The 12,819-nt window shown below is 38.3% G+C and overlaps 1 protein-coding gene across 9 annotated transcripts in view; it reads left to right on the top strand.

The window, feature by feature from the left end:
* Positions 1-12,819, top strand: part of ABI2 (abl interactor 2) — a 96,528-nt gene that overhangs the window by 28,997 nt on the left and 54,712 nt on the right. For all 9 annotated transcript variants that reach the window (XM_081241930.1, XM_081241932.1, XM_081241928.1 and 6 more), the window contains exon 2: positions 1,299-1,466. In XM_081241930.1, the coding sequence (XP_081098056.1) occupies positions 1,299-1,466 (168 nt within the window). The remainder of the gene's footprint in view (positions 1-1,298; positions 1,467-12,819) is intronic.

Genomic DNA, 12,819 nt, shown 5'->3' on the forward strand with positions numbered 1-12,819 from the left:
TCTGTGTCTTTTTCTTATTTGACTGTTTTTCTAAGGTAAGTTTAGAAGTTTATAGAGTCCTAAAGAAGTTTAGAGTCCTAAACTGTGTGGGAGAGGGGAGAGGGGGACATAGTAGACTTTGAACAGTTAATGACTACTCAAAGAGGTCATGACAGTTGTTAGATATAATGATTTATAGTATTAGAAAGTGGTTTTACATTCATTATCTTACTTGATGTTCACAACTGCTTAAAATATGACATGCTGTAATAGTAGAACTGACATTAAGATAAAAGGTTTCTGATTCAGACACTTGTGTACATTCTACTGAACCATAGAGTCTTTCTGTAGAACTAGGGCAAGAAAATGGTGTTTGCCAGCAGTATAGAATATGTAACTTTACAATTGCTTTCCTTTGTGACCTTGGAAATAATCACTTCACCACTTTTTACTGTGTACTCTCCGTTTTTCAAGTAGGGTTTGTGGTACGTGGCAGTTTATGTTCCATAGGGTTATAATACTTAAGATGCTTGGGAAGAAAGTGTCCTTTTGTTACTTTTATTTTAATTTATCATTATTTATCATGATTATTACCATTTTATTTACTTCATCATTTTTATTTATCATTATTATTTTGTCATTATTACTTTAAACAGACATTTCTTTATAAATGCATTTTACATGTTAGAGTGAAAGGAAAAGAGGAATTCAGGAAAGTAGAAAAATGTACGCCAGAATTTACTCAATCAAATCAATGCTACATTTCCAAGCAGTGACCTTGAGAAGCTACGTACTGTACTTGCTGTCATTACTCAAAATATCCATCGGATCTCATTTTTTTTTTTTTTTTTTTTTTTTTTTTTTTTGCGGTACGCGGGCCTCTCACTGCTGTGGCCTCTCCCGTTGCGGAGCACAGGCTCCGGACACACAGGCTCCGCGGCCATGGCTCGCGGGCCCAGCCGCTCCGCGGCATGTGGGATCCTCCGGGATCGGGGCACGAACCCGCGTCCCCTGCATCGGCAGGCGGACTCCCAACCACTGCGCCACCAGGGAAGCCCCGGATCTCATTTTTTAAACAACAGCTTCGGGATTTTATTTGCATCTGTACAAAGATGAATCTATTCAACGTGAAAATATTAGTGAAGTCAAGTCAATAATTTAGTTGTTGGGTTTACATGAATACTGATAATTAGTTTTCAAAGCATTTTAAACTAGTGTGTGTAGATTCAGCAACATAATGGTTTTGATGAGTATTTTTGAAGATTAGATTGATAGAATGGGTTATCTTTGAAGTAATGATTGTTTGTTTGTTTTTCTAGTCAGCAGATAAGCAGCGAGCCCTAGAAGAAACCAAAGCCTACACCACCCAGTCCTTAGCAAGTGTTGCCTATCTGATAAATACCTTGGCCAACAATGTCCTGCAGATGCTGGATATCCAGGCGTCCCAACTTCGAAGGATGGAGTCTTCAATCAATCATATTTCGCAAGTGAGACCACACTATTTTCCTATTTTGCCTATGAGGAACACGTAATAAACACAGGCAATCTGTAACGCTGGCAGCCTTTATTATGTGAGTTAACTCACATGTATGATTTGGAAAATACAAACTCAGTAGTAGGTTGTCTTTTGTTTCTCTCTTTTTGTCTAGTGATTATCTTCTCTGTGGTTTTGATAGGGAAGTATACTTTGTTTATTTTAAACATCTTTTTTAAAAAATTTATTTTTGTCTGCGTTGGGTCTTTGTCACCGTGCATGGGCTTTCTCTAGTTGTGGTGAATGGGGGCTACTCTTTGTTACGGTGCGTGGACTTCTCATTGCGGTGGCTTCTCTTGTTGCACAGCATGGGCTCTAGGCGCGCAGGCTTCAGTAGTTGTGGCACGCGGGCTCCAGTAGTTGCGGCACACGGACTCTAGAGCACAGGCTCATTAGTTGTGGTGCAAAGGCTTAGTTGCTCCATGACATGTGGGATCGTCCTGGACCAGGGCTGGAACTCGTGTCCCCTGCATTTGCAGGCGGGTTCTTAACCACTGCATCACCAGGGAAGCCCCTAAACATCTTTTTAAAAAAATATTTATTTATTTGGTTGCACCAGGTCTTAGTTGCAGCAGGTGGGCTCCTTAGTTGCGGCTCATGGGCTCCTTAGTTGCAGCTCCACGGCTCCTTAGTTGCAGCAGGCAGCCTCCCTAGTTGCGGCTTGCTGGCTCCTTAGTTGTGGCACAAGGGCTCCCCAGTTGTGGCATACGATCTCTTAGTTGCAGCATGCATGTAGGATATAGTTCCCTGACCAGGAATTGAACCTGGGCCCCCTGCATTGGGAGCTTGGAGTCCTATCCACTGTACCACCATGGAAGTCCTGGGAAGTCTACTTTAATGGTTTCATTAAAACTCAGTTGTCAAGTTAAAATAATCGGCCTTGAGGTGAGAATTTGCCTGCTTTCTTCCAATTTTTACCGAATTTTACACTTAAAATGTGATAGCTTGATGACTTGTTTAAGTGCTTTTTTCTGTTACCTCAGTAATGGAAAGATTAAGTGACCTTATAAAATTATGTTTGTATAGAACTTAGAAAAAAATAGTGTTATACTTTCTTCATTGTAAATGTCATAAAGAAGAGAGAAAAAAATAGGAAAACAAACCCTTTCTCCACTACTCAAACTCCTCCTGTTAATATTTTGGTATATTTCCTTTTAATATTTTTTCTTCTAAATGATTTTTAAAATTTAGCTGGGATTATACTATATATGGAATTTTGAGTTCTGCTCTTTTACCTTACCATTGCAACAAACATCTTCTCATGATGTTATAAGATCTCCATAAACATTTTCGATGGCTACATAATGTTGTATATATATATATCATAATTTTCATAAACATTCCTATATTTGGGACCATTTAAAATATTACTACAGTAAAAACCAATTTATAATTGCAAAATACATTTTTAAAAACATTAAAATGAAAAGATTTTGATCTGTCTGCTTCTCTTTGAAATCTTTGGAACTTTTCTATTTTAGCTCTCTTGCCATTTGAGTAACTTGGTGGTATTCAATTCTGTTTTTAGAACTAAATGATTAGAATGCTTCTGGAATAAAAAGAGTTTTAAAATGTGCATATTACCATTCTTCATATATCTTAAAAGTTCAGGACTCCTCTAAAATTGACTAATCCATCAATTTTTCAAAGTCTTGGGTTTAATTTATATAATTAAATATAGTCCACATAACTGAATCAGTTATGTAAGGTCTACCTTATATTTCTTCTTTTTTTTTTTAACATCTTTATTGGAGTATAATTGCTTTACAGAGGTGTGTTAGTTTCTGCCGTATAACAAAGTGAATCAGCTGTACATATACATATATCCCCATATCTCCTCCTTCTTGCATCTCTCTTCCACCCTTCTTATCCCACCCCTCTAGTTGGACACAGAGCACCGAGTTGATCTCCCTATGCTATGCAGCTGCTTCCCACTAGCTATCTATTTTACATTTGGTAGTGTATATATGCCCATGCCACTCTCTCACTTCGTCCCAGCTTACCCTTCCCCCTCCCCATATCCTCAAGTACATTCTCTACATCTGCATCTTTATTCCTGTCCTGCCCCTAGGTTCTTCAGAACCGATTTTTTTTTTAAGATTTCATATCTATGTGTTGGCATACAGTATTTGTTTTTCTTTTTCTGACTTACTTCACTCTGTATGACAGACTCTAGGTCCGTCCACCTCACTACAAATAACTGAATTTCGTTTCTTTTTATGGCTGAGTAATATTCCATTGTATATATGTGCCACATCTTCTTTATCCTTTCATGTGTTGGTGGACACTTAGGTTGCTTTGATGTCCTGGCTGTTGTAAATAGAGCTGCAGTGAACATTGTGGTGCATGACTCTTTTTGAATTATGGTTTTCTCAAGGTATATGCCCAGTAGTAGGATTGCTGGCTCATATGGCAGTTCCATTTTTAGTTTTTGAAGGAACTTCCATACTATTCTCCATAGGGGCTGTATCAATTTACATTCCCTCCAGCAGTGCAAGAGGGTTCCCTTTTTTCTACACCCTCTCCAACATTTATTGTTTGTAGACTTTTTGATGATGGCCATTCTGACCGGTGTGAGGTGCTACCTCATTGTAGTTGTGACTTTCATTTCTCTAATTAGTGAGGTTGAACATCCTTTCATGTGTTTCTTGGCAATCTGTATATCTTCTTTGGAGATGTCTGTTTAGGTCTTCTGCCCATTTTTGGATTGAATTGTTGTTTTGATATTGAGCTGCACAAGCTGCTTGTATATTTTGGAGATTAATCCTTTGTCAGATGCTTTGCAAATATTTTCTCCCATTCTGAGGTTTGTCCTTTTGTCTTGTTTATGGTTTCCTTTGCAATTAAAAGCTTTTAAGTTTCATTCGGTCTCATTTGTTTATTTTTGTTTTTATTTCCATTTGTCTAGGAGGTGGGTCAAAGAGGGTCTTGCTGTGATTTATGTCATAGAGTGTTCTGCCTATGTTTTCCTCTAAGAGTTTGATAGTGTCTGACCTTACATTTAGGTCTTTAATCCATTTTGAGTTTATTTTTGTGTATGGTGTTAGGAAGTGTTTAATTTCATTCTTTTACATGTAGCTGTCTAGTTTTCACAGCACCACTTATTGAAGAGGTTGTCTTCTCTCCATTGTATATTTCTGCCTCCTTTATCAAAGATAAGGTGACCATATTTGCGTGGGTTTATCTCTGGGCTTTCTGTCCTGTTCCATTGATCTCTATTTCTGTTTTTGTGCCAGTACCATACTGTCTTGATTACTGTAGCTTTGTAGTATAGTCTGAATTCAGGGACCCTGATTCCTCCAGCTCCGTTTTTCTCTCTGAAGATTGCTTTGGCTATTCGGGGTCTTTTGTGTTTCCATACAAATTGTGAAATATTTTGTTCTAGTTCTGTGAAAAATGCCAGTGGTAGTTTGATAGGGATTGTATTGAATCTGTAGATTGCTTTGGGTAGTAGAGTCATTTTCAAAATGTTGATTCTTCCAGTCCAAGAACATGGTATATCTCTCCATCTATTTGTATCATCTTTAATTTCTTTCATCAGTGTCTTATAATTTTCTGCATACAGGTCTTTTGTCTCCTTAGGTAGGTTTATTCCTAGGTATTTTATTTTTTTTGTTGCAGTGTTAAATGGGAGTGTTTCCTTAATTTCTCTTTCAGATTTTTCATCATTAGTGTATAGGAATGCAGGATATTTCTGTGCATTAATTTTCTATCCTGCAACTTTACCAAATTCATTGACTAGCTCTAGTAGTTTTCTGGTGGTATCTTTAGGATTCTCTATGTGTAGTGTCATGTCATCTGCAAACAGTGACAGTTTTACTTCTTCCTTTCTGATTTGGATTCCTTTTATTTCTTTTTCTTCTGTGATTGCTGTGTCTAAAACTTCCAAACTATGCTGAATAATAGTGGTGAGAGTGAACATCCTTGTCTTGTTCCTGATCTTAGTGGAAATGGTTTCAGTTTTTCACCATTGAGGACGATGTTGGCTGTGGGTTTGTCATATATGGCCTTTATTATGTTGAGGTGAGTTCCCTCTATGCCCACCTTCTGAAGGGTTTTTATCATAAATGGGTGTTGAATTTTGTCAAAAGCTTTTTCTGCATCTATTGAGATGATCATATGGTTTTTCTCCTTCAGTTTGTTAATATGGTGTATCACATTGATTGATTTGCGTATATTGAAGAATCCTTGCATTCCAGGGATAAACCCCAATTGATCATGGTGTATGATCCTTTTAATGTGATGTTGGATTCTGTTTGCTAGTATTTTGTTCAGAATTTTTGCATCTGTGTTCCTCAGTGATATTGGCCTGTAGTTTTCTTTCTTTGTGACATCCTTGTGTGGTTTTGGTATCAGGGTGATGGTGGCCTCTTAGAATGAGTTTGGGAGTGTTCCTCCCTCTGCTATATTTTGGAAGAGTTTGAGAAGGATAGGTGTTAGCTCTTCTCTAAATGTTTGATAGAATTCTCCTGTGAAACAAGCTGGTCCTGTGCTTTTGTTTGTAGAAGATTTTTTTTTAACATCTTTATTGGAGTATAATTGCTTTACAATGGTGTCTTAGTTTCTGCTTTATAACAAAGTGAATCAGTTATACATATACATATGTGCCCATATCTCTTCCCTCTTGCGTCTCCCCCCCTCCCACCCTCCGTATCCTACCCCTCTAGGTGGTCACAAAGCACCGAGCTGATCTCCCTGTGCTATGTGGCTGCTTCCCACTAGCTATCTATTTTATGTTTGGTACTGTATATATGTCCATGCCACTCTCTCACTTTGTCACAGCTTACCCTTCCCCCTCCCCATATGCTCAAGTCCATTCTGTAGTAGGTCTGTGTCTTTATTCCCGTCTTGCCCCTAGGTTCTTCATGACCTTTTTTCTTTTCTTAGATTCCATATATATGTGTTAGCATACGGTATTTGTTTTTCTCTTTCTGACTTACTTCACTCTGTATGACAGACTCTAGATCCATCCACCTCACTACAAATAACTCAGTTTCGTTTCTCTTTATGGCTGAGTAATATTCCATTGTATATATGTGCCACATCTTCTTTATCCATTCATCTGATGATGGACACTTAGGTTGCTTCCATGTCCTGGCTATTGCAAATAGAGCTGCAATGAATATTTTGGTACATGACTCTTTTTGAATTATGGTTTTCTCAGGGTATATGCCCAGTAGTGGGATTGCTGGGTCGTATGGTAGTTCTATTTTTAGTTTTCTAAGGAACCTCCAAACTGTTCTCCATAGTGGCTGTATCAATTTACATTCCCACAAACAGTGTAAGAGGGTTCCCTTTTTTCTACACCCTCTCCAACATTTATTGTTTGTAGATTTTTTTTTTTTTTTTTTTGCTGTATGCGGACCTCTCACTGTTGTGGCCTGTCCCGTTGCAGAGCACAGGCTCCGGACGCGCAGGCTCAGCGGCCATGGCTCACGGGCCCAGCTGCTCCGCGGCATGTGGCATCTTCCCGGACCGGGGCACGAACCCATGTCCCCTGCGTCGGCAGGCGGACTCTCAACCACTGGGCCACCAGGGAAGCCCTATTGTTTGTAGATTTTTTGATGATGGCCATTCTGATCGGTGTGAGATGATACCGCATTGTAGTTTTGATTTGCATTTCTCTAATGATTAATTATGTTGAGCATTCTTTCATGTGTTTGTTTGTTGGCAATCTGTATATCTTCTTTGGAGAAATGTCTGTTTAGGTCTTCTGCCCATTTGTGGATTGGGTTGTTTGTTTTTTTGGATATTGAGCTGCACAAGCTGCTTGTAAATTTTGGAGATTAATCCTTTGTCAGTGGCTTCATTTGTAAATATTTTCTCCCATTCTGAGAGTTGTCTTTTGGTCTTGTTTATGGTTTCCTTTGCTGTGTAAAAGCTTTTAAGTTTCATTAAGTCCCTTTTGTTTTTATTTACATTTTTCTAGGAGGTGGGTCAAAAGGATCTTGCTGTGATTTATGTCATAGAGTGTTCTGCCTATGTTTTCCTCTAAGAGTTTGATAGTGTCTGGCCTTACATTTAGGTCTTTAATCCATTTTGAGTTTATTTTTGTGTATGGTGTTAGGGAGTGTTCTAATTTCATACTTTTACATGTACCTGTCCAGTTTTCCCAGCACCACTTATTGAAGAGGCTGTCTCTTCTCCACTGTATATTCTTGCCTCCTTTATCAAAGATAAGGTGACCATATTTGCGTGGGTTTATCTCTGGGCTTTCTGTCCTGTTCCATTGATCTCTATTTCTGTTTTTGTGCCAGTCCCATACTGTCTTGATTACTGTAGCTTTGTTGTATAGTCTGAATTCAGGGACCCTGATTCCTCCAGCTCCGTTTTTTGTTCTCATGATTGCTTTGGCTATTCGGGGTCTTTTGTGTTTCCATACAAATTGTGAAATATTTTGTTCTAGTTCTGTGAAAAATGCCAGTGGTAGTTTGATAGGGATTGCATTGACTCTGTAGATTGCTTTGGGTAGTAGAGTCATTTTCACAATGTTGATTCTTCCAATCCAAGAACATGGTATATCTCTCCATCTATTTGTATCATCTTTAATTTCTTTCATCAGTGTCTTATAATTTTCTGCATACAGGTCTTTTGTCTCCTTAGGTAGGTTTATTCCTAGATATTTTATTCTTTTTGTAGCAATGGTAAATGGGAGTGATTTCTTAATTTCACTTTCAGATTTTTCATCATTAGTGTATAGGAATGCAAGAGATTTCTGTGCATTAATTTTGTATCCTGCTACTTTACCAAATTCATTGATTAGCTCTAGTAAGTTCTCTGGTAGCATCTTTAGGATTCTCTACGTATAGTATAATGTCATCTCCAAACAGTGACAGCTTTACTTCTTTTCCAATTTGGATTCCTTTTATTTCCTTTTCTTCTCTGATTGCTGTGGCTAAAACTTCCAAAACTGTGTTGAATAATAGTGGTGATAGTGGGCAACCTTGTCTTGTTCCTGATCTTAGTGGAAATGGTTTCAGTTTTTCACCATTGAGGACGATGTTGGCTGTGGGTTTGTCGTATATGGCATTTATTATGTTAAGGAAATTTCCCTCTGTGCCTACTTTCTGCGGGGTTTTTATCATAAATGGGTGTTGAATTTTGTCAAAAGCTTTCTCTGCATCGATTGAGATGATCGTATGGTTTTTCTCCTTCAATTTGTTAATATGGTGTATCAGATTGATTGATTTGCAGATATTGAAGAATCCTTGCATTCGTGAAATAAACCCCACTTGATCATGGTGTATGATCCTTTTAATGTGCTGTTGGATTCTGTTTGCTAGTATTTTGTTGAGGATTTTTGCATCTATATTCATCAGTGATATTGGCCTGTAGTTTTCTTTCTTTGTGACATCCTTGTGTGGTTTTGGTATCAGGGTGATGGTGGCCTCTTAGAATGAGTTTGGGAGTGTTCCTCCCTCTGCTATATTTTGGAAGAGTTTGAGAAGGATAGGTGTTAGCTCTTCTCTAAATGTTTGATAGAATTTGCCTGTGAAGCCATCTGGTCCTGGGCTTTTGTGTGTTGGAAGACTTTTAATCACAGTGTCAGTTTCAGTGCATGTGATTGGTCTGTTTATATTTTGTATTTTTTCCTGGTTCAGTCTCAGAAGGTTGTGCTTTTCAAAGAGTTTGTCCTTTTCCTCCAGGTTGTCTATTTTATTGGCATGTAGTTGCTTGTAGTAATCTCTCATGATCTTTTGTCTTTCTGCATTGTGAGTTGTTACTTCTCCTTTTTCATTTCTAATTCTGTTCATTTGAGTCTTCTCTCATTTTTTCTTGATGAGTCTGGCTAATGGTTTATCAATTTTGTTTATCTTCTCAAAGAACCAGTGTTTAGATTTATTGATCTTTGTTATTGTTTCCTTCATTTCTTTTTCATTTATTTCTGATTTGAGCTTTATCATTTCTTTCCTTCTGCTAACATTGGGGTTTTTTTGTTCTTCTTTCTCTTACTGCATTAGCTATAAGGTTAGGTTGTTTATTTGAGATGTTTTTTGTATTTTGAGGTAGGACTGTATTGCTTATAAACTTCCCTTTTAGAACTGCTTTTGCTGCATCCCATAGGTTTTGGGTCATCGTGTTTTCATTGTCATTTGTTTCTAGGTATGTTTTGATTTCTTCAGTGATCTCTTGGTTATTAAGTAATGTATTGTTTAGCCTCCATGTGTTTGTATTTTTTACAGATTTTTTTCCTGTAATTGATATCCAGTCTCATAGCGTTGTGGTTGGCAAAGATACTTGATATGTTTTTAATTTTCTGAAATTTACCAAGGCTTGATTTGTGACCCAAGATACGATCTATCCTGGAGAATGTTCCACGAGCACTTGAGAAGAAAGTGTATTCTGTTGTTTTTGAATGGAACGTTCTATAAATATAATTTAAGTCCATCTTGTTTAATGTATCATATGAAGCTTGTGTTGCCTTATTTATTTTCATTTTGGAGATCTATCCATTGGTGAAAGTGGGGTGTTAAAGTCCCCTACTATGATTGTGTTACTGTCGATTTCCCGTTTTACGGCTGTTAGCATTTGCCTTTTGTATTTGTGTTACTGTCGATTTCCTGTTTTACGGCTGTTAGCATTTGCCTTTTGTATTAAGGTGCTCCTATGTTGGGTGTATAAATATTTACAGCTGTTATATCTTCTTCTTGGATTGATCCCTTGATCATTATGTAGTGTCCTTCTTTGCGTCTTGTAGTAGCCTTTATTTTAAAGTCTGTTTTGTCTGATATGAGAATTGCTACTCTAGCTTTCTTTTGATTTCCATTTCCATGGAATATCTTTTTCCATCCCCTTACTTTCAGTCTGTATGTGTCCTTAGGTCTGATGTGGGCCTCTTGTGGACAGCATATATATGGGTCTTGTTTTTGTATCCATTCAGCCAGTCTACATCTTTTGGTTGGAGCATTTAATCCATTTACATTTAAGGTAATTATCGATATGTATGTTCCTATGACCATTTTCTTAATGTTTTGGGTTTGTTATTGTAGGTCTTTTTCATCTCCTGTGTTTCCTGCCTAGAGGAGTTCCTTTAGCATTTGTTTTAAAGCTGTTTTCATGGTGCTTAATTCTCTTAGCTTTTGCTTGTCTGTAAAGCCTTTAATTTCTCTGTCGAATCTGAATGAGATCCTTGCTGGGTAGAGTAATTTTGATTGTAGGTTTTTCCTTTTCATCACTTTAAATATGTCCTGCCACCCGCTTCTGGCTTGCAGAGTTTCTGCTGAAAGATCAGCTGTTAACCTTATGGGGATTCCCTTGTATGTTATTTGTTGCTTTTCCCTTGCTGCTTTTAATATTTTTTCTTTGTATTTAATTTTTGATAGTTTGATTAATATGTGTCTTGTCGTGTTTCTTCTTGGATTTATCCTGTATGGGACTCTCTGTACTTCCTGGACTTGAATGACTATTTTCTTTCCCATATAAGGAAGTTTTCAAGTATAATCTCTTCAAATATTTTCTTAGTTCCTTTGTTTTCCTATTCTTCTTGTGACCCCTATAATTCGAATGTTGGTGTGTTTAATGTTGTCCCAGAAGTCTCTGAGACTGTCCTCAATTCTTTTCATTCTTTTTTCTTTATTTTGCTCTGTGGTAGTTATTTCCACTATTTTATCTTCCAGGTCACTTATCCATTCTTCTGCCTCAGTTATTCTGCTATTGATTCCTTCTAGAGAGTTTTTAATTTCACTTACTGTGTTGTTCATCAGTGTTTGTTTGCTCTTTAGTTCTTCTAGTTTCCTGTTAAACGTTTCTTGTATTTTCTCCATTCTATTTACAAGATTTTGTATCATCTTTACTGTCATTACTCAGAATTCTGTTTTAGGTAGGCTGCCTATTTCCTCTTCATTTGCTTAGTCTGGTGGGTTTTTACCTTGCTTCTTCATCTATTGTGTATTTCTGTCTTCTCATTTTACTTTACTTACTGCGTTTGGGGTCTCCTTTTCGCAGCCTGAAGGTTCGTAGTTCCCATTGTTTTTGGTGTCTGCCCCCAGTGGTTAAGGTTGGTTCAGTGGGTTGTGTAGGCTTCCTGGTGGATGGGACTGGTGCCTGTTTTCTGGTGGTTGAAGCTGGATCTTGTCTTTCTGGTGGGCAGGATCACGTCTGGTGGTGTGTTTTGGGGTGTCTGTGAACTTATTTTGACTTTAGGCAGCCTGTTGTTAATGGGTGGGGTTGTGTTCCTGTCTTGCTAGTTGTTTGGCATGAGGTGTCCAGCACTGTGGCTTACCAAGTCGTTGACTAGAGCTGCGTTTTAGCATTGAGATGGAAATATCTGGGAGAGCTTTCGCCGTTTGATATTACGTGGCGCTGGGAGTTTTCTGGTGGACCAGCGTCCTGAACTCAGCTCTCCCATCTTAGAGGCTCAGGCCTGACACCTGGCTGGAGCACCAAGACCCTTTCAGCCATATGCCTCAGTAGAAAAGGGAGAAAAGAAAGGAAAGAAAGAAAAATAAAATAAAGTAAAGTTATTAAAATTAAGAAAAAAATTATTAAAAATAAATAAGTAATTAAAGAAAGGAAAGAAAGAAGAGGGCAACCAAACCAATAAACAAATCCACGAAGGATAACAAGCACTAAAAACTATACTAAAAAAACAAAAACAAAACGGACAGAACTCTAGGACAAATGGTAAAAGCTAAGCTGTACAGACAAAATCACACAAAGAAGCATATACATACACACAAAAAGAGAAAAAGGAGAAAAAAATATATATTTAAAAAAAAGAGAGCAGCCAAATCAGTAAACAGGTCTACCAATGATAATAAGCTCTAAATACTAAACTAAGATAATCATAAAACCAGAAACAAATTAGATGCAAAAAGTAAACCCCAAGTCTTCGGTTCCTCCCAAAGTCCACCGCCTCAATTTTGGGATGATTCGTTGTCTATTCAGGTATTCCACCATTTCAGGGTACATCAAGTTGACTGTGGAGGTTTAATCTGCTGCTCCTGAGGTTGCTGGGAGAAATTTCCCTTTCTCTTCTTTGTTCGCACAGCTCCTGGGGTTCAGCTTTGAGTTTGGCCCCGCCTCTGTGTGTAGGTCACCTGTGGGGGCTCTGGCTCACTCTGGCCAGAGGGGGAGGGAGGGGTATGGAAAGTGGGGCGGGCCTCCGGTGGCAGAGGCCGGCGTGACATTGCAACATCCGAGGCACACCTTGGGTTCTCCCAGGGAAATTGTCCCTGGATCACGGGACCCTGACAGTGGCAGGCTGCACAGGCTCTCGGGAGGGGAGGTGTGGATAGTGACCTGTGCTTGCACACAGGCTTCTTGGTGGCTGCAGGAGCAGCCTTAGCGTTTCATGCCCGTCTCTG

This window comes from Mesoplodon bidens (assembly GCF_964165515.1).
Source record: "Mesoplodon bidens genome assembly, chromosome: 8".
NCBI classification, from domain to species: domain Eukaryota; kingdom Metazoa; phylum Chordata; class Mammalia; order Artiodactyla; family Ziphiidae; genus Mesoplodon; species Mesoplodon bidens.